Raw genomic sequence first — 27777 nt, 5'->3', positions numbered from 1 at the left:
ATATTAAACTCAAACTAAACTTTCTGAATTTTTTTTTAAAAAATGCATTAGACTTTCTACACTGGAGCACAAGAATTCATGGAGAGATAATAGTAATTGAAATGGCTCCTAGATTTATTGGCCACACTTGTAATCCCCCAAAGCAACAGTAGCAACCTCCCCTTTTTTTAGAGTCATCTAAAACACCACAAAGTAAAGAACAGGTTTCTGAGTTTTCCAGAACTGTTCTTCAGATTTAATTTCAAGAAACAACATGCACATCAAAACTGTTTAATCTAATAAATTCTGTCTAACACTTGCTTCGAGCCACTGCTCTTCCTTTGCAGACTTGGGCTTTTTGTCGGGGAACTGTGAGTGCTCAGTTTTGATTCTTCTCTTCCCATTCAGTCCCCTTTCATGTGAGTTTTGTGGGTGTCATATAGTAGGAGCTACTTTGAACTGTAAATGTGTATAATAGCACAAAGACAATATAGAAGCATGTATATCAATCAGAAAATTAACATTGGCTTCCCCCCCTTTTTTTGAAAGTTTAACTTTAATTCCAATTAGGAGGTCTGGTAGATCCAAAAGCTTGTTCACTTTGTGATATTTTACATCATGGAAGCATTACCCTACTGTTACTTTGGAAAGAACCAAGCCATTTGCAGGGGCTGGGTGACATAGAGGTATTTCAACATCATCCCTCCAGTAACATCTAAGTAATTCCGTGCTCCATAAACCTGTGGTCTTTGACATCAGCGTACAAGTAAAAATCAAGGAAACCAAAGGGTGTGTACAGGAGAACTAATAGGAATAGTCATTCTGCTTTGCTGCTTGGCCTGTTGGAGAACGGGCATGAATACATTCCATATGATTTCAATTAAGCTATGTGTTTATTGACATTTGGCACAGATGCAAGCTGACACTGAATTCCTAGATACCTACATAATGTTAGCTTATTTTCCCTTAGCACTTTGAACAGTCGTTCCTTTATGTTTGGCTGCACGAGGGCTCCCTCTGGTGACCCATTAATATATAGCCTTCAAAAAACACCTCTTCAACCCACTTTTCAAGCAGCAAGGCTGATACAACACAGGAGTACCCTCAGGCAGGGACGTAGGTATAGATTTTTTATGGGGGGAGTTCGGGGATGGGGCCCACCACCACTTGCCCCTAGGGCATGGCCACGCCTTCCCAAGCCCTTGCCTAGCGCTTATAAAAGCAGCTCTCCGAGGCCGGGGACAGCAGACTCCCCTGCCCTGCCCCCCACCAGCTGGGTTCCCAGTCGGCAGCCGGCAATTCCTTCTGCCCCCCCCCAGAGCCATAGAGGGAAAATGGAGCCCGGTTCAAAATCTGAGCCCCCCCTCCCCCCCCGGGGCAGCTGCTGTGATGCTGGAATCCACTCCCAAACATCATTACTTTCAATGGTGTTTAAACTAGAGAGCCCAAATTCTCCTTTTAAATTCACCTTAAAGGGAGAATCTAGGGTCCCTAGTTAGACAACATTGAAAGTGATGCTGTTTTGGGGAGGATTACCCCCCATCCTGAAACACCATCACTTTCAATGTGGTGTAGTGGTTAAGAGCAGGTACATTCTAATCTGGAGGAACTGGGTTTGATTCCCTGCTCTGCCACTTGAGCTGTGGAGGCTTATCTGGGGAATTCAGATTAGCCTGTGAACTCCCACACATGCCAGCTGGGTGACCTTGGGCTAGTCACAGCTTTTCAGAGCTCTCTCAGCTCCACCCACCTCACAGGATGTTTGTTGTGAGGGAGGAAGGGCAAGGAGATTGTAAGCCCCTTTGAGTCTCCTACAGGAGAGAAAGGGGGGATATAAATCCAAACTCTTCTTCTTCTAAACTGAGGACCTCAGATTCTCCCTTTAAATCCATGCCGAAGGGTGTGGATTTAAAAGGAGAATCTTGGGAAATTTGGGGGGTGCCTGCTTTCAGGAGTGCAATTGTTAAGCTGGCAGCACCAAACTTTTAGGGTAGCTTTAGGAGACTCTCCTAATGATACCACCCAGGTTTGGTGAAGTTTGGTTCAGGGGGTCCAAAGTTATGGGCCCTCAAAGGTGTAGCCCCCATCTCCTATTAGCTCTCAGTGGAAACAATGGGGGATGGGGCACCCCCTTTGGGAGTCCATAGCTTTGGACCCCCTGGACCAAACTTCACAAAACCTGGGTGGTATCAATAAGAGACTCTCCTGATAATACATCCCATGTTTGGTGAGGTTTAGTTCAGGGTGTCCAAAGTTATGGACCATCAAAGATGTAGCCCTCATCTTCTATTAGCTCCCATTGGAAACAATGGAGGATGGGGGCATCCCCTTTGGGAGTCCATAACTTTGGACCCCCTGAACCAAACCTTACCAAACCCAGTTAGTATCATCCGGAGAGTCCTCCAAACAATCCCTGAATGTTTGGTGTAGCTAGCCCAAACAGTGCGCCCTCTGCTGGCAAAAAACAAAAAAACCACTAAAAATGTTTTTAAAACCCAGAAATGGAGGGGCCGAGTATCGGACATGAATGGGGGTCCAGTCCTTCACTGCCTCCAGAACAGACAATAGTTTTCTCTGCCTCTTTGGAATAAGATAGGAGGGACAGAGTTGCCTGTCATCAGCGTATTGGTGACTCTGAATCCTGATTTCCGGATAACTTGTCCCATGTTTCATGTAAATACTGAATAACATTGAGACTTAATAACATTAGAGGCTTAGCAGCCCTCCCCCCAGAAGGGTCATAGCCACTGCAAAACAACCCCTGCTACTCCTGCCAGCAAGAGTGTTCAAAAGGTATTGGGGCCAATAATATCAGAGTTTTATCTAAAAATATGAAACTAGGGTATAGATTGAATCTAGCTAGTATTTTTTTTTGCTCAAGCTTGCCCAGGATTTGTTTTTTATGACAGCCCCCATCACACATGGCTTTTCCCCCATGATAGTCCCATGATTCTCAGCATAGTCTTTTGGGTGGTCAAAGGGAACTCCCTCATCCCTTTTTCACCTGTGACAAAGCTGGTTGGGTCTAGCCCAACAATAATTTACAAAACAATCTCATACAGCATCACCAAACCCATTTAGCTATTTAGAAAATATGTATGCCACCTTTTCAGAAACCTGCTTGGCCCAGCTCACAACACAAAACTCTGATATTATGCAAGGCCTGCTTTTTGTGCCTCCACTTTCAGAGATGAGGTGGGTGGGAACCAAAGACGTGGGCTGATTTCACACAGTACAAACGCCCCATGTTATGTGCAGGAGCGCAGCTGCCACAGCGGTCTTTACCCTGCTGTTGACGTCGCGCTGGTCCCTGGCTCTCCTCCACTTACACCACAAGGTCTTCAGCAATGTCTTCTAGGCATGTGCGGGCAACCTCTGTTTCCTATGTTCTGACTGGCTGACCCCCCCCCCCTCACTTTCACCAATTTAGTTAACTCTCCACAAAACAGGCGCTGGGAATCGGTGTCCTCGCCCCCCCCCCCAATCCCTGCATGTGCGAGGGAATCGCGGTATTCCAATCCCCCCCCCCCCCGCGGTCTAAACTCCTTGTGTGTGCAAGGGAATCAATGCCCTCCTGTTTGCAGTGCCTTCACATGCCGCTTTTCTGTAAGGTTTCTCCCTCTGTGTTTTTATTTCACTGCCAGGGGAGGGGGGGGCGCCCGTTCATTGGAGGGGTGGGCCAGAGAGGTGAGGCAGGAAGAATGGCCTCTTTCTGCTGCTGCGGAGTTTCCACAGCAGCAGAAGCCACCGGAGCAACAGAGAGGCATTCCAAAAGGTCCTTAACCTTTGCCATTCTGGAAAATCCCGCAGCAAAGCGGGCTGCCAGGGGCAACAGTGTGGCAGATATGCTGCAGCACTGGGTGCTGTGGGGAACTCAGGGCACTTTTAACATGCAAAAAAACCCTCATGGCTTTTTTGGTAGCGGCCCTGCATTTATGGAATGCCCTTTCCCTTATGGCTTGCCCTGTGTCATCATGCTGACTTTCAGATACCAGACAAAAACATTCTGTTCTCCCAGGTTTTTAATTAAGGGGTCTTTTAGCACCATTTTAGTGTGCTTTTAGTCTTCAACTGTTATTTTAAGCTGCTTAATGGTTTATATTATTATGCTGTGGCAGGGTTTGTAATGCTGGAGTTTAATTATTAATGTTGTTATGTTTCGTAAGCCACCTTGGGCACATTTCCTGGAGAGTCAGCATAAAATTTGCTAAATAAACGACAAGATTATTATACAGAGAAGAAACAAGCTACCTTTCATTTAATTTCCATCTACGTCACATAATTACTGTTTTACCTTTGCTGCGTTTGGCAAGTGAATTACAGACTCTTCACTTAGTCTTTTTTGGAAAGAGAAAAACATCTCAAAACTGAACCTGCTCTGAAGACTTGTGAGATATAAAATGAAGCCTATCTACATCCGTTCTCTTTTGCTGCCCTTTTCCTCTGACATCCACTCCACAATATTGGCTGCTGTATTGATGCATAAAAGTAGAACTGCCAGTTTGAAACTAATTTGAAAATACAGTTGTACCGGTATACCTTTTAGAGCGGTAGTGATTCTGTAGGAGTTCTCTGTGATTAATACAGGACTGTATCTGGCATGTACACAAGTAGTTTCATTATATAACAACAAAAGGCATTTCAAAAGACACTTGCCATGCTCTTAAATTCGCTTTTTCTACAATTTGTCTGTCCCCTTTTAATGCAAATGCGCTGATGAATATCTAGCTTGCATTCTGGATTTGAAACCATGTTTGAATTTGTCTATCAGTAACTCTGTTTCTATATGCAATTAACTTCTAGATACAGGGTTACTCCCAGGCTATAGTCTTCATTGTTACTCATACTTCTATTCAGATGCCCTCAACTATTGACCTGGTTGCCGCCTTTGTTACTCACAGACAAGGTTTCCCCACCCACCCTGGACACTCCAACAGATATATACTCCACTTGCTTTCCCACATCAGATCCTCTGAAGATGCCAGCCACAGTTGCAGGCGAAACGTCAGGAGAGAATGCTGCTAGAACACGGCCATACAGCACGGAAACCACACAGCACCCAAGTGATTCCGGCCGTGAAAGCCTTCGACAATACAACTTCTAGATAGCTTCACGCAGCTTCCACTGTTCTCAACACCCTGGAGTATTAGATTTTTTTAATATTACTTCAGCGAAAAGCCTTTGGTAGATATAGTCTGGTTTTGACGTAGTTGGCAATAATACTATACAACTGCACTCTGGGATTTTCCCAGCATGGCATAGTTAATTGGGTGTGGATACCAATCCTAAATATGTTTATTTGAAAGTAAACTGCATTTGTTTCATTGGTATTTACTTTTACTATCTGGTGAGAAAATCCTAAGCAAAGTTACACCTTTCTAAGTCCATTTAGGTCAGTGGACTTAGATTGCAATGCTGCTTGGGATTTCAATATATTCCCCACCATGGCTGGAATCAAAATCAAAAACACAGCATGAAATGGATTGTTTTCATTTTAATGTCCTGTGATAAATTTGCTGACAATCCTGTTTTTCCTTCTAATGTAAGTGGGTGTTTCTAGGAAATGTAATTTATTTTATACTAAATTCAGCTTTGAAGATTTTAGGCTTTCAAACCAGCTAAAATGATTCATCTGAGAAAAAAATGATAAGAAAAAAACATCTGGGTAGAATTTCCAGAGCCCATCTATTTGTTACCTCTAATGAAACAAACTAAAGCTTCATGTGGCTATTCAAGGTTGGGGAAATGGTGTACTGTGAAGGAGTTACCCCCTCCCCAGCCATGATCCAAACTCAGACCTCCTACATTTATGAACAGAGTTAAGAGTGGGAAGGGAAAAAAGGAAGTGGAAATGTTTTGTTTTCTGTTTTGCCAGCCTCGGTTGAGTCATTTCTAGTCATATAACTTCTGCACCAACAGTTTGCTAACAGTGAGGTCTCTGCAATCATTACAGTCAGTTATCAACCTTTACATAGAATGAAGTTGCTATAAATAAAATCGAAAACATCATTCAGCATTGGCTAATATTAGGTATGGCTTGCCTTGCTCCTCTGGGGTTGGAGTCAGAAAATGAGGTGGGGGGACAGGATCTCCCAGCAGTGTCACTCTATTATTTAACATCTATATGCGACCCTTTGCTCAGCTGGTGCGGAGTTTTTGGCTGATCTGTCATCAGTTTGCGGATGACACTCAGCTCATTCTGTTAATGGAGGGTGGGCTGGCTGGCCGCTGCCCCTGCAGCTTTCCAGCATTGTTTGAAGGCAGTTGCTGGTTGGTTGACGCTAAGCAGGTTAAAACTGAATCCATCGAAGACAGAGGTCCTGTGGGTGGGTCGAGAGGGGGAGGCTGCGGACTTTTGGGCGCCAGTGCTTGAGGAGGTCACACTTACTGCAACCTCCTCGATCTGAAGTCTGGGGGTCTACCTGGATTCATCTCTGTCCATGGAGACCCAGGTGGCCCACATGGCCCAGGTGGCGTTTTTCCATCTACACCAAGCTCGGTGCCTGGCTCCCTACCTTTCCCAGCCTGACCTAGCCACAGTGATCCATGCTACGGTCAGGGAAGGGCCACGAGACCTGAGCATTGACTCTTCCCTTCCTGTCCTCCTTTTCATGATCTGCCTAAGTTGCATTGGAATCAGACAGCTATTTAGGCTGTGCTTAAAATCTCCATAAAAAAAAGAGAGCCCACCACTTCCTGAGAAAGCCTGTTGCACTGAGGAACTAATCTGAATGTCAGAAAGTTTTTCCTAATATTTAAGCAAAAACTCTTTTGATGTAATTTCAGGCCACTGGTTCTAGTCTGACTTTCTAGGGCAACAGAAAACAAAATTCCCCACCATACTCTTCCTGACAGCCCTTTAAGTATTTGAAGATTGTGAGTGAGTGAACATGGAACACTTTCCTTTCCGCAATCCTGAAATGGCCTTTGGCCGAACCCAAACTGGTGCCATTAGGACTTGATAACTCAGATAATGACAAATGGAAGCAATGACAGTCACAGCAAGAAACTAAGTTGCAACAGGAAAATGCATTGCTTTATTATAATGAGTCATGTCACTTAAATGCCAGCACACACCCTGACTTTGCTGCTCTGAGGAAACAAAGATACTGGAGGCTTGCCCGTAAAGAAGACGCAGAAGTTTAGATAGACTTACAGAGGCATGTCATTCTACTCAGACTTTATTTTCCTACCTAAACCATTTGAGACATTTTCCTTACTATTGCATACTATTGCACCCATGCAATATGGGTCAGGTGGAGACACTCGATCATACCCTCTTTCATTGTGTAAGGTTTGCAAAAATCAGAATGTCACAATCTGCACTTATCCCATTTCTGTATAACAATCTAACTGATGCTCTTAAGATACCTATGCTTTTGAACAACATGGATCCCACAGTGTGTGAGAATGTAGCAAAATTTCTGCTAACAATAATAGACGTAAGTCTAGATGAATACCAACCAATGTCTATGTATTATGACCACATATAGCCAGCAGTAATTTTTCTAGCTTCTGTCAGTATCCGATGACGTTTAAGTGAGTTAACTTAGCTGAAGGAATGTCCTATAGTTACAGAAGGACCATGTATATATTTTAGTATTTAGTATTTTAGTACCAGTGTCTATAATTGTGAGCAATAATGGGCAAATTTTGTATGCTGATTTTGTATGTTTATTTTATGCCAATAAAGGCTTGTGACTATTGCATCTATAATTTATGCATCAATTTTGCTTGATCTCTTATTTACACAAAAATGAAGCAACCTATATCACCATTCATTTCATTACTTTTATTAGACATAAAATCTACATCATCACAAATGTCCTGCTAGTTGCCTTAGAACTCTTGATCCTGCCATGACATAAAAGCATGCACATTTAAAGTGAATTTGTCTCAGATGACTTTAATCAGTGGAATATTCTGATGTGCCAAGAACCCCTTAGTTTCCCTAGGCAAATCCCTTTATTGATCCTGGGTGTGACAGACCAGTGTTCAGGAAGTTAAAGAGGGTCAGAAGTACTGCTATCCCAGTCCAAAATAATAGGAAGATCAGCCTCTGGAAAAAAAATGAAAGTGGCATAACTAAGCCTGTTAACACCCCTGCCCTCCCTATAGTATACAAGTACTAGTCAGTATGTTAGACCATTACAGAAAGTTTGCATACATACCTTTTAGATTCCTGTCCAAACCTCCCCTGTCTACCTGAGGAACAGGAACTTGAGTTCCTTGGCCAAGTCACCATGACAGTGATGAAGATGGACCTTGTATTATCGGTAATGTGTTGGTCCTTCGGAGATGAGGCAGAATATAAATCCAACAAAACAAACAAACAAACAAACAAACATAGAAGCAGAAAGAGAAGCACAGTGAACTGTTTTGCCCTGTATTTTATCTACATGTGGTCATGGAATATAAAACCGTGGAATCTTCAGACAATGTGGTGCTCAAATGTCCAGGTTTTATTTTGATGATATCAATCTACGAAAAGGAGAAGTGGTAAGTATTGTACAACTGAGAGGGAAGCTAATGGCACATGAAACAATAGGGGTAAAGTGTGCTCTGAATATCTGCCAAAATGTATGTGTATGTGTTTTTTAATTATGCAGGACAAATAAAAATGATTTCTTTTTGGTAACATTGACATTTATTGAGTGATTTGTATAAAATATCCCGTCAGCTTCTCTGCCATAGGTCTGCCCCCCCCCCCCAATTTTGGGGTGAATATGCTTAGTACTATTGCCAGAATAACCCTAATCTGTTTATGGATTATAAACCACATTCTCTAGCCGTGTCACACATATGACAAATTGGGATATTCAGATTGAAGTGAGATGTTTCATGCAATTTCTGCTGGCATGGATGAATCATATCTAATCACCAATGAGATATATCGTACTAACCTTTCCAACATATAAAGTAACTGAGGGAGCAATCCTAAGCAGGTCTGGCCAGAATCCTATTAAGATCTACTCAATGGCGCCAGTTCCTAGGAAACATGTTCTTGGAATTGCCTTGGAAAAAGAAAACTCCCCTGCAATAGTTCAGTAGGAAGTGCTTAGCCTAAAAAAGATTCCAGAGCAACCAACAAAAAACATTTCAAAATATGCACCTGGAGAAGACGAGTCACTGTATCTTTTGTTACTAGTGACATGATGGGAACTGGCCAATACATGTCTATCAGTGTTACAGCCTTCTGAGCTCTTTGACTTCTAGCAACTCAACACAGTGAGCTGATTGCTGGGAAACTGCACGTCTGCCACAACAGTTATACTCATGCTTAACACCATAGGGCAGCTTAGTCAGGCAAATGCTAGGATTCAGAAACGTACACAGAGCTCACCATGCAGAGAGCTCACCCTCCCCATCTTGTGCTGGACACTGTGGAAGGCTGCTAGCAGGGGGAAAGAAGTATTTTCATGCTGTAAGCCTCCCAGGAGAGTGGGAGCACTGATAATAAGACTTGTTCTGTGAATATTCCAAACAATCAGCACAAAGCAAGAACATCTCACTCATTCTGCTTGCAATACACAGCGACTCCACTGGTGGGTGCTGTTTAAGGTCCCTGTCTAATCTCAGAGACAAATAATACAACCCAAAAGGGGTGGTGGAAAACAATAGAGAATAACAATATGACCCACCGCACCATAAGCTATCACAACAAGAGAGTTCACAATGATAGTATATGGTGTAGAAAGATCAAAGATACAAATAGCATATTGTGCACATTAACAAAACCATTGGAAAATCTTACAACATACATGAACAGCGATGAACAAGAGGACAACATAATATCTAAATGAAGAGAACTAGTGTCCAAAATGCACTGAAGAACAACGACGACAACATAGGTAAATCCTAAAGACCTCCAATAGGCAAATAAATAGTAATGTCTTCCATAAATATATATAGAAAGGACAGTCTGGGTCATCCCCAATTTCACAGTGGCTGGGTTGCTTTGTCAGTGACACTGACATTTTTTGGCTGGCCCTTAATGGGAATAATTTGTTCAAGCCTAAAACATTTTGAAAGGCTATGATATGATTCCAAAAGTTTCAGGGGCTAGGTACATCGAGCATCATCTAATGTTCTGTTCTATCAATCTCCATTGTTAGGTGAATATATGTCAGTGATGGCGAACCTATGGCACGGGTGCCAGAGGTGGCACTCAGAGCCCTCTCTGTGGGCACGCACAGAGTTCATCATGTGTGTGTGTGGGGGAATCAACACCCTCCCCCCACATACACACATATCTAGGCTGGTCTGGGCCGCTGAGCTCGATTATTAACCTTAAACCTAAGAGCTAGTTTTGGGGAAGCAGTGTAGGTAACCCTGTCAGGGGCTGTCAAACCCACTGATTTTCATGCAAAGAACTAAAGCGTGATCCTTTACCTGGGAGTAAGCTCGGTTGCTGGCAATGGGGCTTGCTTCTGAGTAAACCCTCCTAATGTCGTGATTTACCCGTTTGAAGAGTTGCATGGTTGCTTCAAAGCAAAGCCACCGACTACCACCAAACTTACTCCCAAGTAACGCACACCTCAGAGCCAACCATTTTTTCTAAACTAAAACCTCAGTATTCAGGTTAAACTGCCATGTTGGCACTTTACGATAAATAAGTGGGTTTTGGGTTGCAGTTTGGGCACTTGGTCTCGAAAAGATTCGCCATCACTGATATATGTGTAAGATGAAATGTGTACACTCAGTGGAGCAGGACTACAGACTGCCATCCTAAAATGAACTTTCCTGAGAGTCAGTCCCATTGAACTCAGTGGACCTCATTGCAGAAGGGATTATATTTCTAGAACATCACATTGCTAAGGGAACATACGCAACATCACATTGTACACACTACTGATAATACTGGATCTCCCTGACAGCACAGTCTTGAACAGAATTAAAATAGAGGATAAGACTGAACTGTAATATATTTATGTACCACTGAAACGTGGCACTTGTTTCCAAAAGCACACATGTTTAGAACAATTGGGTGTTTTTGTTGAAAGTATTTAGAAATGTGTTTCTGTTGCCTACCCAAAGAAGGATTTAAAAAAGAAGCAGCTTTCTAAATTTTGGAATACATTTCCTTGCCAACGTTAAAAGAACAGCACAATCAGTTGTACTTAAAGTATTTTATCTAATCAGGGTCTTAGTTATGGAAGCAATTAATTTTTAAAATGACCAGGGTTCAATTGTTTCATGAACTAATGACTGTTGTCGCAGGAAATGTAACTCCCCCTCCAAAAAAAACTGCATTCCAAGGACATCCCCAAAGCTGTTCAACATTAGTTGCTTTCATGCTTTAGTGAACATACCGTATATAATTTTGATTTAAACTAAATTAGTACATAGGTTGATCATGTTAGTAACCCAAAAGGTCCTTAAAAATTCAAAATGCACTTGTGAAGCCCTATTATTTTATAGGACAATATAAGAATGTGGCATTCATACAGTCGGAAAGAAGAGAAACCTCAATCCTGATTACCCTGATGTACTTTTTGTCAAAATGGCAATGAATTGAACCATGATTGACAATCACATTTTCTGGAGAAGGGAAAAAGAAGAGTTTGGACTTATATTCCATCTTTCTCTCCTGTAAGGAGACTTAAAAGGGCTTACAAACTCCTTTCCCTTCCTCTCTCCAGATACCTTGTGAGGTAGGTGTGGCTGAGAGAGTTTTGAAAGAACTGACAAAGTCACCTAGCAAGTAGGAGTGGGGAAATAAATCTGGTTTACCAGATAAGAATCCACTGCTCATGTGGGGGAGTCAAACCCAGTTCTCCAGATTAGAGTCCACCTGTTCTTAACCATTACACCAGAACTTGAGTGAGGGGGGAAAAATCTGGCTACAAAACTCATACTAAAACAGACTGGATAGGGGTTTTTTTACAACTCATTTACTAAACTTCCATTCCTGTATCTAAAAATGAAATACAGATGATCTATTTCAAAGGGCTTTCAACTAATCATCAGAAAACAACAACTGGGGGAGGGGGATTTCTGTGTACTGGCAATGCAAGTTCTCGTTAATGTATATGGACTGACTAATTCCAGAGATTTCATATAAACATTTGAAAACCCAGTCAGGGACTGTGTTACCTTAACTTCAGAATAGCACTGTCTAAATAGTTAAAATATATAAACAACCAAAAACAGTAAACCAAAGGGATAGTAGCTAAAAGCATCAATTAACATGTTTCTGATCTAAATCTCACCTTAGCCAATGTAGCTATTTTAAACAGGTCTACTGAGAAGTGTTTAATTTTATTCCCGGGAGTATTCTTAGTATTGCAGCCACTGGTTACTTTTCTTCTCAGTATTTTGTCTCGCAACTGCAACATGGAACTAGTAATCCTAGCATACGGGTTCCTCTGAAAATTTTTATGAGCAGCTAAATCTTGACTAAGCAAAGCTAGTTATTTTTAATCTTGAATCGTGATGAACTTGAATATCAATACTACTTCTGATTCATCTGCTCTGCTTCATAAGGTGTGGGGTTTATGTTGCTTAGTCATACTGAGGGATTCAGATGTGAAATACTATACCAGCACTACAAGACTTCTCATTTTGCTGCTCCTAAAACAAATAGCCAAGCTACAGCATCGTATTTTTCATCGAATCTTTTGAACTTGCAAGTATTACATTTTCTATAATAGCAAAAACGTATCTGAAAAGTTATTATTTGATAGTATTTGGATCTTTTAAATATATGTTTTAGCAAACATTTACATTAATGTGTTAATACACTTTTGAGGGCTACCATTGCTCTATGTTACTAAGTTGAATCTATTAAGTGCTTTTTCTTTCTTGGTACATGGCACTAAACTTGCTTCTTATGGGAACCAACAAATAATTACTTTCATGAACAAATATTTGTGTTCAATGACAAAAGAACAAATTGTTAATTTTGTTTTAATATATTTCTTATGTTTCGAAATCCTTAGCAGGTATTTTGAACAACAAATGTCTGCACTGAGGTAATATAATCAAGCATAATACACTCCTGAGCGGGGGTGGGGGAGGTATAAAAAAAGCTAGTTTGCGTAACTAAGGAAGGGAACCCGCCAAAAAAGCAAAAGGTTTGCCATGCACATTAAATGCATTCTTTATAGGATAAAGGTTAACACATTTTAATGCATGAGACATGCATTATCTTAATGTACAGTAAGTGATAACTAGTAGAGAAAAAGTTACGGTAAAAAAAAATATTAAAGGAAAGTGTAAAAAAACTGGGAGGTTATCCCTACCTGAGATCAATATATGAAAGAAGCATTAGAAGAATATTACACCCCAAATTCCTAAACAGCACATAGGTCAAACCCAGTCCACAGTTTGAGCCTAACAGCGGGTGGAACCCAGCAGGGGTTAGGTTTAAAATATATTTGTAATAGAAGTAGGGTGCTGCAACCAAGAAAACCAGACATGAAAAGTAAACGAGATTTCAGTTCAGTCTCTAATCCATGAATATGCATGTTGCTACAAAACCTCAAAAAGTGAAAGATGCTGCATTAAAGAGGCCACAACGAAGGAGGCTTCGATCCCATTTCACGAAGCCTTGGAAGAAGCGGAACGAGCACAGCTCCTGCGAAAGCAAGAGCAACTGGGCGGATCCAGACGGGTAAAAAGAGGAGGCGGGCCTTATCCAACGGACACGTGACCATGACGCTATCGAACGGAGGCGATCATAGAGCCAGGAAGAGCCGATTTTTTTTACGGAGATCCCGGAAGTGAGCCGAGGCGGCGACTGGCGCTGTGTTAAACCGCCGGGTCCGCTGGGAAAGGGGGGAAAAAAGTAACTCGCGAGGAGGGGGAGGGCCAGGACACCTTCGCCAAAAGGGGGGCTAAAAGGAAAAGAAAAGATGGCGTCGTTCATCACGGTGCAACTGAAGAAGGCCTCGGAGGTGGACTTGGCGAAGCCCCTGTGTAAGTTCATCCAGCAGACTTACCCGGGCGGGGAGTCGCAGGCGGAGCACTGCCGCGCCGCCGAGGAGCTCAACAAGCTGCGCAGGAGCGCGCTCGGCCGCTCGCTGGACAAGCACGAGAGCTCGCTCGAGACCCTCCTGAGGTGAGGCGTCGGCGCGCGCGCGGGGCAGGGTGGGCTGGGGGCGTCGGCGCGCGCCCGAGAGTTGAGCGGCAGGTGTGTGGGGGTGGCGGGGGGAGGGGAAAGAAAGAGAGAGGTCGCGAGTGCGGCTGCGCGCGGGCCGCGCCCCTGCCGCCGAAGGAGCCTCGGAGTCGCGGTTGCGGGCGGAGGAGGAGTATAGGAGGGGCTGAGAAGCGGGGCTCGCGAAAGTTGAGGGGCTCGTGGTTTCCTTTGACTTTCCGCTCAGATTCACGCTCAAAATCACAACAAAGTCTGCAGAGTAGTTAATTCTCCCAAGAGCCGCAGAAAGCAGGCTGTGTGGTTGTAAAGCGGTGACTGAGTCGAGCAATTACTTGTTCATACAGCGGTGAAATTCTGCTAGGTATATTGCGGCTGAAATGGCAGAAGGTTGCAGTTCTTGTTACATTGAAAAAAACGAAAGCTCCGTAGTTCGGGTATGTTAGCGGGCGAGGGTCTTCTCCTTTCCTAGGCAGGTGTGCGGGAAACCCCGGTGGTTCGTGGCCGCCTTGAGCTGGTGGTGCCTAGAGGGTGTGTAAAGCCCTGGCTCTTGTTCCTGCCCTTGTTCAGGAAGTGTGGTCACGGGTAGCTTCTGCATATAACGCGATCGCTCACTGACGTCAAAGGTTCCCGAAGTGTAGCGTCACCTCCCCACCCCCACCCCCCGACTGTCAGTGGGGGTGGGAGAATGTGGGCTGGTGAAAGCTGGTCGAATTTGTGTAGTGACAATAATGAGTGGGAAGGATGTGGAAAGTTTGAGGATGGAGCTAGAAAGTGAAGAGAGCTGGTGAGGCTCCAGGGATTGCAATTTGGACGGAGGTTTGTTCTGCAGGGCACAAGAGGAATTGGACAGGAAATTGCTATGCACCAGAAGGTGACTGCAGGGTTATGGGTGTGCCTTGACTGCAGACTTCCTGGAGTTATAGTGACTTTGCCTGCCTTGTTATGTTCTAGAATTTAAACACATCTGACCAGAAGCCTATTTATCAGATAGTACATTATTCCCATCTTTGCTCCAATTAGAGTGGGGTGGCATATGTGTTTCATATTCTGTTCCCAGCCACTCTGTGAGGCAGGTTACATTGAAGGACAGTTACTGGCTTGAAGTAAACCAGTGGGTTTCTTACTTGAACTTCACTCCAAGTTTCCTACTCCAACATTTTGTCACATGATTTTCACATTCTTGTGCTATTAACCTGAGGAGCCTGGTGTAGTTTCTCTTACGAAGTACAAAATGTGAACTGATTGATAATGTGTGTAGAGTTGCTGAAGCTTTCCAGATAGTCATATGCCTTGACAAGTAGGCAAGCCAGTTTTTCTATGCAGCGATTTTACATAAGAGCTGAAATCATCCTACTTAGCTTGTGGTTAGAGATCCCATTTGTCCTGTTCAGGTAGGCATTCACCTGCTGCCACCAACTTTTGCTTTCTGGCCAGTGGGACAAACATGGGGTGTGGAAATTACAAGAATGTGCCAGCTGACGCTCTGGAAACTGGTAATACCACAGAGTTTCCAGAGTGCTGGCTGACATGCTAATGTTATGTTTGTCCATTACCCCACCCCAAAGTTCCCACAGATATCCACAGATACCTGGCATCCTTACCTATGTTGAATATAGAGAATCCTCCATTAGATTTGAAAACCTGACCAGCTCGATACTACAATTACAATCTGTTGCCAGATTTGTACACACTTTTTAAAATAAGTGTTGTTTCTCTCCATGGTCCATCCAGTGTGGTTTTTTTTACAGATGAAATATGTAGAACCTGTTCTCTGAGTTCTGCTTCCTAAATATCGTTACTCCTGCTGTAGCAATTGACTCTTGCTTGTAGGAGACATAAGCATTCATCATACATATAGAATGATGCCCCTTTTGCTTGCATTTGCACACATGCAAATATGTAGTTGCTGATAAGTTGGTAGTTCGGCTGATAAGACAGTGGGGATCTGATAATTATGCTATATAAAAATCTTAGTATTCATAGTAATTTTTAGGATGGCGGGGATAAATTCTGTTTAGTATCATCTGCTTGTATGCCCATGTAAGTAACAATTCCTTCTAGGCAAATTGCTTAGGAGAACTATTAAAGGACCCAATAAGTACGGTGTATATCAAAAACCTGGGTTTGTCACAGTGTGTGCTTTTGGTGGGGGTTGCAGCCTTGCCTGCTTTAATAAAAATGACATACGTGGGCTAGAAAGCAGACTGTGTGGTTATAAGCTGTGACTAAGTTGAGCAATTACTTGTTTACAGAGCTGTGAAATACTGTTAGTGTACAGCGGTTGAAATAATATATATTTGCAGTTCTTACAGTATAGTATATGTTTGCCGTTCTTTAAGTTGAAAAGAGCTAAAGTTACGTCATTTAGGCATGTTTCTTGCATTACTTTTCAAGTGTGAGCACATTCAAATCTTCTCTGGCAATCAGAAATGGGAGAAGTACATTCCACTCTATTTAGCAGAGAAAATGCATACTAGGACAGAGTGGCTTGGGAGGTTGCATGCTTTCGTTTTGGGCAGATGCAAATCCTTAGATGCTCTACCTTCAAAGTGCAGATCTTGCTTTGCTTTTGAAAAACTGACTGCTGTCTTATGCATAGTTGGGAGTAGGCCTGTTTGAAGTCACTGCTGAGTACACATGACCTGGCATGCTCCAAGTAGACTGGGTTAGCCACATCAGACATCTTCAGTTTTGAGTTTTGTTAATCCATAGATGACACCCTCCCGTGTTTACTGTTTTTGTGGGTTTTCCCATTTCAGAAACCCCGTCCAAATGTTGAACAAGATTATTTGTACTTAAATTACATGAAATATGTAATTTAATGAAAATTCCATTATAAAACAAAGCTAGATTGTGGCAAAGATACCATGGTATCCACAAAGCTTAATAAGGTGTTATCATTCAAATACGTGATTGCTGCCCATGAACTGTTTCTGTGAACAAAGTAAGTTTGATCCATTAGTGTCAAAGAATAAAGTGTCAAAGAATAAAGCAACATCAATTATCTGATCTCTTTGAAGGAGTTTAAGTTTTATTTCTAAAATGTAACAGATACAGAAAACCATTTGGTGGTTGAATTTTGTAACCTATAAAAGATGTTATTGATTTGAATGAGATAAAATTCATTTTCTATGAGTGAGTCCTACATTGGGCTGAACAGCTGACACCTAGGTGTGAAAGCAACTGAGGAACAAAGATTTAAAGGCCATCATGAATTCATAGATGTTTCTACTTACAGTTCTTTTGGGTTTAAAGCTGAACTAGAGAGATCCACAAGTGTTATGGGGAAAAGATTCTCAGGTTGGGTATGGGGAGTGTATGGTGCAGTTGCTAATGTCAAGTTGATGTGCAGAGATGCGTGTTTGTGATATATCTGGTAATATATACGAAGAGCTTTGCATCTTTCCAGAACTTTGGGTAGCTGGTCTTCTGTTTTAGGAGAGGGCTATCTTAAGTAAATAAGATTTCATTACACAAGTTCTTTTTTGCAATTGAAGCAGTGATGCCCTAAGTCTTGTATCCATGGCTGTGCGGGTGGCCGTCATGACTTGTCTATAAGTTATAAAGTACCCGAAGGAGTACACTGCAGCACATCTTAATGAATAGATAGCTATCCCAGGTTCATCTGTTTTTTGTTTGCACTCAGGGATGGTGTTCTTTTGGAAACTTGAGCCCAAATGTGCCAGACCTCAATCCTGAAAATGTGTGTTGAACTGCAGTTGCTTTCGTTTTCTGTTTGCAAAGGTTCTCCATTGAAACGTTGACTCACCCCTTTGCTTCTGGTCAAGAACACTTTGCCTTTGACAACCTGTGCAAGGCAACCTTCGCATCTATAGCAGATGCACTTCTTCCATTAAGCCTAGTTGGATTGCTCTGAATTGTTCGCTTGCATTTTTTATTTTGTGTGTAAATAAGCCACTGAAAGCTGTGCCACTTTTTCAGTTGTGCTCTCAAATGATTCACAGCATCTAATGTCAGGGAAGGTTGTCTTACTGTTATCCATGAATGGCGTTATTATTGTTAAGCTTGTACACACTTGAATCTTTTCTTTGTTTCTTGATTTCAGATACTATGATCAGCTATGTTCTGTAGAGCCAAAATTTCCATTTTCTGAAAATCAGGTAATGCATGAAATCTTTTTCACGTTGCCTTTTTATGTACACACAGAGCGCCCAATACATGAATTGGAGGTTAAAGCCATTTGAGTCAACTTAACAGCTTGATTCATGCTTTTTTATTCCCTTCGGTGTATGTGTGAGAATATGAAATCTTATGCTGTTTGTTGAAGCTTTACCTAAGAGCTATAGCAATCATTTGATAGTTCAAAAATCAGCCTTGGGTTGACACAGTCTAGTCAGTGTTAAACACTGGAGTCCTATGGAAAGGTTAAGCTTGCTCTTAAATTAGTGGGACACACCTTTGGTTTTGATCTCTACTAATGTTGCCATGGTCCTTCCCCTTGTGAAGTGTAATATCTTCCCTTCCCATGGCAGCCTGAAATCCTGATCCTGGGAAATCCCTCTCTCAACAGTGGCGTAGTGGTTAAGAGCAGGTGCGTTCTAATCTGGAAGGACCGGGTTTGATTCCATGCTCTGCTGCTTGATCTGTGGAGGCTTATCTGGGGAATTCAGATTAGCCTGTGCACTCCCACACACGCCAGCTGGGTGACCTTGGGCTAGTCACAGCTTTTCGGAGCTCTCTCAGCCCCACCCACCTCACAGGGTTTTTGTTGTGAGGGGGGAAGGGCAAGGAAATTGTAAGCCCCTTTGAGTCTCCTACAGGAGAAAAAGGGGGGATATAAATCCAAACTCCTCCTCCTCCTCTTCTTCTTCCTCTTTGCAGGATTTCAAGGGGCATTTTGGGCTGCCATGAGAGGTGGGAGTTGTAGAAATTATACTGTGCAAGCAGAAGTCCTCAGGCCCATAACAAAATGTTTGGCTGGGTTGTGTGTACAGAAAGTTGTGAACCCAGATGCACTTGTGCTGATAGGAGTATAATGTTTCTAATATATCTTCTTTGTCAAACCGTTAAAGGAAGAAAGAGAAACATTGCTATCCATAGTAACGCTTAATCTTTATTGGCTTAACATTGTAAATTTAGGTCTGAATTTGAAATATTTATTTTATTAAGATGCATGTAAATGCTTTCAAAAAAAATCTTTTCTCATACTTTCAGGTATGTGTAACCTTTACCTGGAAAGATGCTTTTGACAAAGGATCATTGTTTGGTGGATCAGTCAAACTTGGTAAGTAACTTTTTGTGTGAGTAAGAGTCTACCTCATAGCAATGCGCAGCTGAAAAGCCAAGTGAAATGTAAACAGCTTCCAAACTTATACAGATTTTTTAAAAATCACATTTGAAAGAAAATAAAAAGTTAGGGTGGCTGAGAACAAAGTGAAAATTTCTCCCTTTTTGATGCAATACAGAGAGCAGTGTCAACATTCTGAATCTTGTTCAGCATTATCAAAGCGCTGCCCATTTACCTTTGTTTTGCATGCATAAAATAATGAAGAATTAAAATTAGTTTTATACATGAAATATTGTTAGATGCAGATTCTTGGTTAATGATTTTCCAGGTGATCATTTGTGTTGAACTCAGTTATCTACCCAATGTGAGCAGCCTGATATTGGAAATCATTCCACGGATTTTAATGGAGCGTACTCACAACTACTGCTAATCCCTGCAAGAAATAAGTAACTTCAGACTTGATTTTCTAACAGATTTGCCGTACATCAGTTAAGTTTTCTGATGATGTTCATGTGAATAAGAAAGTGTGGGTCTTAGTGTGTTCAAAGCACAGTTTAGGTAAGGTTTCCCAGAGATGTTGCATAAAAATGATTGTGCATTATATGAGTTTGTGCTGTCATTTGAACACATTAATTTGTCAATTTCTGATAGTAGTTTTCATTCCGCTACATATTTTGTAGATATGTCTATTTTGTGTTCATTCTTTGTTTCAGCTTTGGCAAGTTTGGGCTATGAGAAGACATGTGTGCTGTTCAATTGTGCAGCTTTAGCCAGCCAGATTGCATCAGAACAGAACCTTGACAGTGATGAAGGACTGAAAGCTGCTGCTAAACATTACCAGGTACTTTTTTCTCTTTGTGCCTGTTACATTTTTAAAACAGGCATTAGATCCATGTCTTAAGCTTTCAGGCCAGTAAAGCTTCTTCAGCTCTAGGAGATATCTTGGGATAATCCGTATCAAGCTAGGGAAATGAAGTTGCAGTGGATAGTGTGTTTGTTAATCGGAGCCCTGGATTTGAGTTGTAGCCTGCCACGTATTCACTGGCTGGCCTTTGTATCTGTTGCACAGTTAGGGCACTAAGCTGTGCAATCCTTAGCATTTTTATGCTGAAATCCTACTTGCAGTTAGGTCCCTGTGTCCAAGTCAGTATAATTACAACAAAAGGCACAGCCTTCTTTTGAGGATGCACAAGAGAGATCTGTTACATCCTACTTTATATTCTTCCCCATGCTGTATTGCTTTTTTAAAATACAGTTACGTCTAAAGCAGGGGTAGGGAACCTGCGGCTCTCCAGATGTTCAGGAACTACAATTCCCATCAGCCCCTACCAGCATGGCCAATTGGCCATGCTGATAGAGGCTGATGGGAATTGTAGTTCCTGAACATCTGGAGAGCCGCAGGTTCCCTACCCCTGGTCTAAAGGGTCTAATCAGATAATGACTGCTGTCCTAATCTTTTCAAAGGATCCTAGTATCTGAGGCTAGTGCCTATGCACTCTTATGACCTTATGGGGAGGGCAAATCTACGGGGGGGTCGGGCCCCACCGCCTTCACAACTGTGTTTGCCCCCCTCAACACACATGTATTGGGCTGTAAGAGTACAAAGGAACTCTGGTTCTTCTGCTGTAGAATGAGCACTGCTGTTTTATCTTGCTTACACTTGCCCTTCTGTGGAGATGTTAGTTCCTGTGTCTATCCAAGGACTGCAGTGTAAGTCTGTACAGAGGCATGATTTTGCAAAGTCTTCTTTGTTCAGAATCAGTTTGTGTGCTTAACTTGGTGTACTATTAAAATGAGAAACTGAGTGCTTTGCGTATTATATGGTCAAGAAGTCTGTTTTAAAATGTCTAATAGTAATCTGCACCAGAAATGTAACATGTTCCATGGATTGTGATAAACTGCTATGTAACTTTTGCTCTAAAAATACTGTTTCATGTATATATTACACTTGTACGCAGGGTTACTGCCCGAGATTTGCAGCTTAAATTGCTCAAGGTTCAGGAATACAGCCTTTGACTAGAGAGAGTCTTTTAGTTACTCAAGTCTTGCTTAGTTTTTTCTGTTCTACTGATTGTACAAGATGCAGTCTAAATGTATGGCGGTGTCAGATATGTGTTTACTACTTTTGTTTTGTTTTCTGAAGTTTGCTAGTGGAGCCTTCCAGCACATTAAAGATACGGTCCTCTCTTCATTGAATCGAGAACCTACAGTGGACATCTCCCCCGATACAGTTGGCACACTAAGTCTTATCATGCTGGCTCAAGCTCAAGAAGTCTTTTTTCTAAAAGCTACCAGAGGTATGTCATGTGCCACTTGACATTCTTATTTTGAAGTTAGTTTTTGATAGAAAATGCTATGATTGGGAGAGTTTTTCACTGTCTATTCTAAGTAGGAAATTTGTCTGCAAAATTGTTATATAGAAAGATGGAAAAGTGATCAGAATAGGTTTTTCAAAGCATGTCTGTAGTTTGGACTAGTAGTTATGAACATTTTGGAGGTACCTGGCCTGAATTGTGGCCATTCACATATTTCCCTATTGACTATATTAATTTTAAGTTTGCGGATCAAAACTAGGGCTTAAGAGGCTTTTTCTGTCAAATTTTCCTTCCTTGTAGTTGAAATGTAGTAAGAACATAAGAAAGAGCCTGCTGGATCAGACCAGAGTCCATCTAGTCCAGCACTCTGCTACTCGCAGTGGCCCACCAGATGCCTTTGGGAGCTCACATGCGAAAGCAGTGGTGCTGCTGCTCCCGAGCACTGGGTCTGCTAAGGGATTTGCAATCTCAGATCAAGGAGGATCAAGATTGGTAGCCATAGATCGACTTCTCCTCCACAAATATGTCCAAGCCCCTTTTAAAGCTATCCAGGTTAATGGCCATCACCACCTCCTGTGGCAGCATATTCCAAACACCAATCACACGTTGCGTGAATAAATGTTTCCTTTTATTAGTCCTAAATCTCTCCCCCCCAGCATTTTCAGTGTATGCCTCCTGGTTCTAGTATTGTGAGAAAGAGAGAAAAATTTATCTCTGTCGACCCCGTTCATAATTTTACAGACTTCAATCATATTCCCCATCAGACATCTCCTCTCCAAACTAAAGAGTCCCAAACGCTGCAGCCTCGCCTCATAATGAAGGTGCTCCAGTCCCTAAATCATCTTTGTTGCCCTTCTCTGCACTTTTTCTATTTCTTCGATATCCTTTTCTGCAGCAGCAGCAAGCCTTTATTGGCATAGACGATATCCTTTTTGAGATGTGGCGACCAGAATTGAACACAGTACTCCAAGTGCGGTCGCACCACTACTTTATATAAAGGCATGACAATTTTCGCAGTTTTATTATCAATTCCTTTCCTAATTATCCCCAGCATAGAGTTTGCCTTTTTCACAGCTGCCATGCATTGAATTGACATTCCCCTGGAACTGTCAACTAAGATGCCCAAATCCCTTTCCTGGTCTGTGACTGATAGCACTGACCCATGTAGCGTGTATGTGAAGTTTGGATTTTTTGCCCCTATGTGCATCACTTTACATTTTGCTACATTGAACTGCATTTGCCTTTTCTTAGCCCACTCACTTAATTTATCAAGGTCCGCTTGGAGCTCTTCGCAATCCTTTGCAGTTCTCACCACCCTACATAATTTGGTATCATCCGCAAACTTGGCCACCATGCTACCCACCCCTACTCCAGGTCATTTGTATGATAATTGCAAGTGTTGACAGTATAATATAATTTTCTTTGAAAATCTATGTTTAAGGCCTGTAATACCTTTGAGACAAATAAGGTTTTCTGAGTATCTCCAAAGCTTATACACCCAAAATCTTATTATAAGCTTACATCCTGAAAACCTTGTTGCTGTCCAAGGTGCTATTGGACTTGAAACTAGCTGTTTGGTTACAGACCAACACACCTATCCTCTGCAACTATCTTTGAAGATATTTGCAGATTGGGTCCAGAGGTGGCCAAAATGGTAAAAGGTCTGGAATCCATGCCCTTTGAGGAGCAGCTTAGGGAGCTGGGTAATGTTTAGTCTGGAGAAGAGAAAACTAAGGCGTGACATGATAGACATGTTTAAATATTTGAAGGAATGTCATGTCATGTTGAAGATGCAGCTGTCTTGTTTTATGCTGCTCCAAAGACAAGGAATAATGCGCTCAAGGTACAGGAAAAGAGATTCCACCTAAACGCTAGGAAGAACTTCCTGATGGTAAGGGCTGTCTGACAGTGCAGTATACTCCCTTGGAGGGTGGTGGAGTTTCCTCCTTCGGAGGTTTTTAAACAGAGACTGGATGGCCATCTGTCAGGAGAGCTTTGATTGCGTATTCTTGTATGGCAAGGAGTTGGACTTGATGGCTCTTGTGATTCCCTTCAACTCTGGTTCTATGAATTTTGTTCCAGTCACTTCCCAGAAATCATGGATTCTGTGATTTTGATGGTTTAAGTGTGCTTTCCAAAAGTACAATCTTCACATAATTTTCAAAAGTAATAGGACTTCTCAAACTCTGATAGAAAATATTCAGTATATATTTGAGATTGTCTCTGTATAAAAATATTGATTGTGTTGCATATGTAAAGTGACTTTCAGCTGTACAAACGCGTGTGCAATTGTAATGGTTGATATTGTCTTTCAGATAAAATGAAAGATGCCATCATATCTAAACTTGCAAATCAGTCTGCTGACTATTACGGTGACGCTTTCAAACAATGTCAGTACAAGGATACATTACCCAAGGTTTGTAATTTTAAAGAGAGCATATAAAATATACAAAAGTATTATGGTTTGACGTGGTTATATATTTACTGTTGTCAGCTGCAGTGTCCTGTAATTTTGATAGTTGCTGTGTTGGGATAGAGGAATTATTAAACTTGAAGTGAGGAAACAGTAATCTAGTAAATACTTGCAAATTGCCATACAGTTAGAAAAGAACACAATTTTGTTCCAAGCTTGTTTCTTTAATATGGAAGGTACTCTTTCTGAGGCGATTTCTGATTTAATTCAGCTTTAAAATGCAATGCTGGTGGCTGTCTCTGTAGGGCTGTGGTCTGCTTACTTCCTTACTAAAAGTGTTTTCAAACTACCATTCTTCCTAATCGAGCTCATCTCACACAGCCAAGGAAATTAATCTGGGGGTAGCTTTGGAGGCTGTATGAGAGCGTCACTGTTCAATCGTAAGGCTTTCTAAAATCCTGGCAGTGAAAGCAGGAGTTTAAAAAGTTCTTCCCTCTTGGTGAATTTGTGTGTAATTTGGAGGATCATTGGATTGAGGCTGGGTGCATTTTGGATGCTAGGAATATTCAAAATTTGTAAACAGTGTTTCTCTGTTTTTAATTAATTGGATTTCATATAGCTAGGAATATAATTTGTTATATCACATGATACTTTAATAAAGATGGTTTGCTGACTTCACAAGGTTTGCTTTATGTTTTTAAGTTTAAACAATTGTCCCTTCCTCTGCGTAGCCTGCTGCATTTGTTAAGCGCTGACGTCTTGCCCAGTTTAATCAGAGGGTAAGAGATTGATGTTTCCTTAAATATGCTTTATGATCAGCAGAAATGCTGAGTGAGCTGGGTTGGGTAGGACTGGCGTAGGCTTTAAAAGATAAATGTGTATTACAGCTACACTTGTTCCTGTTGAAATTGGCTACCCGGACCCATCTATAGGATGCTTGGCCAGGGAAATTATGATTATAGAAACTTTGCTGTTTGCAGCGTATAGCTCTTAATGGTGCTCTGTGCAACTAGACTTTCATGTAACTAAGCATTTCCTGGTCTTCAGAATACAGTGCAGTAAAGAAAGCATAGAGTCTTTCTGTTTCTTCTTATATCATCTACACATGCAGCATATCAAGGTGATAGAATTGGGTGGAGATTTTCACCAAATCAAGTAGAAGTGTAAAAGGTGATATCTTCTGTTGTCTGGAAACAATGGATGCTATAACCTGTGGGACTTAGATACTGTGATTTGTGGGTCACATTTTCTTCTATTGGGGAGCAGTAGGAAGGTTGGAGTGTTTCTTCCACCTTAGGTAAATGTCTTGTAACTTAGGTAGAATCATGTTTTATTTTCATTTTCCTTAGATTTGTATCCCTTAGCTATGATAGCTATTTTTCATGTATGTGCTCTAGTTTAATCTTTAGTAATAAAGCTTCTTTCCTGTCCAAGAAAGCAGACCGTAACTCAGATACAACCCACGTGCAGTAGACTGCTGTTAAATACTAAGGATGCACACACATCGGAAAGCAGCGGATAAGGAGCTAAAGTAGCTGGAAGCTGTGCCCTTTGTACTTGCTAAAGGGTGCTTTTTACTGGAGAGGCTGGTTTTAATATCTTAGGGTGGTAGAAAACACAGGCAAACATGCAACTAGTACGTGGGAACACACAAACCCAGGATGAGATTGCGACACTGTTTTCTGGCTCTTCTGTTCTACTACCTGAATCCCACTTTGTTATGCAGCATGTATAGATCAGACCAAAGATTGGTTCGAGAAATATACCAGTTAGGCTTTAAAAAGTTTCAGTTCTTGCAGAGTAAGCATTTTGAGTGTGGCAGAATGTTGGAGAAGTTATTACAAGAGAGAACTTTCTAAGCTTTCTAAGAAACAGTTTATCGCTAGCTATTTGAGCAGTTGTCCCATGTTGTTTTAAGGGACACTTTATGCATACAGGTCCCATTCCACACAATCACTTCTAATTGTTTCCATACTTTGAAGTGTCAAAAAGAGAAGGGTAGTACTGACTGGAAGGCTGACTGTGTTGTATATTTGTATATAATTTGTATATAAGAAAAACTGAACACATGCATCTGGTAGCTAGGACAAGAGCAGGCATTTAAAAACTTGATTTTAGTTTGGTGTAGTGTTAGACTTAATGACTGTTCAAATATAATGGCTGGTTTCTTCACTGAGCTTTCTAATGCATATTTTCTTGCTTAATCTTTGTTAAAGTAAGTTGTCACAGATCACGAATTGAATTATTAAAATATTTAAGCTAAATGAAAATATCCCAATAAAAATTATAGAACAGTACTCATGCATTCTCCAAACAGTTCACACAAACTCCCATAGTGTTCACCACACCTCATTTCTTACCTAACCATTAACTAACCATTAACTGGGTGATTCTAATTTCCTGTTCTTCTTCCTTTCTTCCTGCATCCCATGTTGTCTGTGATGGTTTATGTGGTTGGATTTTCCCCTGGTCAGTATTTTTATTTTCAGGAGGTGTTTCCTGTTCTGGCTGCAAAACACTGCATAATGCAGGCCAATGCAGAGTATCATCAGTCTATACTGGCAAAGCAACAGAAGAAATTTGGTGAAGAAATATCCAGATTGCAGGTGAGTTAGCATTCTTAACTTTCCCAAAATAATGCAGAATGTAACGAATGTCTGAGGTTAGTGCAATTGTACTTGTGTGAAATTTATGAGCTTCAGGTAAAAATATTTTTCTGTAAATTTTATTTTTGGGGGAAATGGAACATTTGTTTGGCATTAATACTTTTTTCAGACACATGATGGAAATCTGACAGTAGGCCAGTTATGGCTAATGCCAACATGTGTGTGAGTTAGCAGATGGCGGTATTTGAGTGACATGTTATGCCTGAAAATTCTCCAAGCCTCTTCCTTCTCCCCCACCACTTGGCTTTTTCAAGCTTGTATTATACCTGAGGTAATCATAGGTCCCTGGTGCCACGTTTGCTCCAGTTTGCGAGAGAGAACATATTTTGGATAATTCTGTTCTCTAACATAAATAATTGGTTTAAGGTACTGCAATCTTATTAGTAAGCCAGGGAGACTTACCGCATACACTCGAGTATAAGCCAACCCGAATATAAGCCGAGGCACCTAATTTTAGCCTAGGGTGGGAAATGCAGCAGCTACTGGTAAATTTCAAAAATAAAAATAGATACCAATAAAATTACATTAATTGAGGCATCAGTAGGTTAAATGTTTTTGAATATTTATTTCAAAGAAAAACAGTAAATTAGCTCTGTAAGTAGAAAAGAGGATCAACAAAAACAATATGGTCTCAACAGTAACTTTAAAAGTACAAAAACCTTAGCTCAATCAGCAACTAAGCTAAAACACAAGAATTAAAATCCTTCAAAACTGGATTCCTCCTCATTGTCTATATGTCCAAATGTAACCCAACTTAGATTTTAAGAGGGATATTATCAGAAATGGAAAAGGAGTTCAAGTCTTTGACAGTGTGATCCCACCTTGTGACCCTTAACATTCACCAGACTTACAATAAAAGAAACTTTAAATCTGTTTTCTGTTTCATAAACAATAGTGTGCAGTATAACAGTGAAATATGGCAAACCAATACAGAAACAATAATCAACATATAATAGTTCTGGCCTGCTATGCAAAACAGACTAGCAGGGTCTCAGTCCTTTACAGTTCTCTCTAGCTGTGTCCTGTGGCACTGTTGATGGACTTGCAGCTTTGCTGTT

General features: G+C 41.4%; 1 protein-coding gene and 1 long non-coding RNA gene across 4 annotated transcripts in view; one reads left to right on the top strand and one right to left on the bottom strand.

Annotated features, from left to right (window-relative positions):
• Positions 1-7679: 7679 nt before the first annotated feature.
• LOC125440755 lies at positions 7680-10189 on the bottom strand. Its single transcript, XR_007245744.1, has 2 exons — positions 8151-10189; positions 7680-8038 (listed from the first exon to the last, which is right to left on the bottom strand). It is a non-coding gene; the product is annotated as an uncharacterized LOC125440755 (long non-coding RNA).
• Positions 10190-13644: 3455 nt separating this feature from the next.
• LOC125440754 (programmed cell death 6 interacting protein) overlaps positions 13645-27777 on the top strand; it is a 32071-nt gene continuing 17938 nt past the window's right edge. The window contains exons 1-7 of one of the 3 annotated variants that reach the window (XM_048510708.1): positions 13645-14041; positions 18144-18198; positions 19253-19322; positions 20039-20166; positions 21469-21622; positions 23956-24056; positions 26528-26659. In XM_048510708.1, the coding sequence (XP_048366665.1) occupies positions 13836-14041; positions 18144-18198; positions 19253-19322; positions 20039-20166; positions 21469-21622; positions 23956-24056; positions 26528-26659 (846 nt within the window). In that variant the 5' untranslated portion in view covers positions 13645-13835. The remainder of the gene's footprint in view (positions 14042-18143; positions 18199-19252; positions 19323-20038; positions 20167-21468; positions 21623-23955; positions 24057-26527; positions 26660-27777) is intronic. The other 2 variants (XM_048510709.1, XM_048510710.1) reach the window with 2 other exon arrangements.

This window comes from Sphaerodactylus townsendi, linkage group LG11, assembly GCF_021028975.2.
Source record: "Sphaerodactylus townsendi isolate TG3544 linkage group LG11, MPM_Stown_v2.3, whole genome shotgun sequence".
NCBI lineage: Eukaryota > Metazoa > Chordata > Lepidosauria > Squamata > Sphaerodactylidae > Sphaerodactylus > Sphaerodactylus townsendi.
The sequence above is the reverse complement of the archived record's forward strand: the minus strand, read 5'-3'. Positions and strand labels throughout refer to the sequence as shown.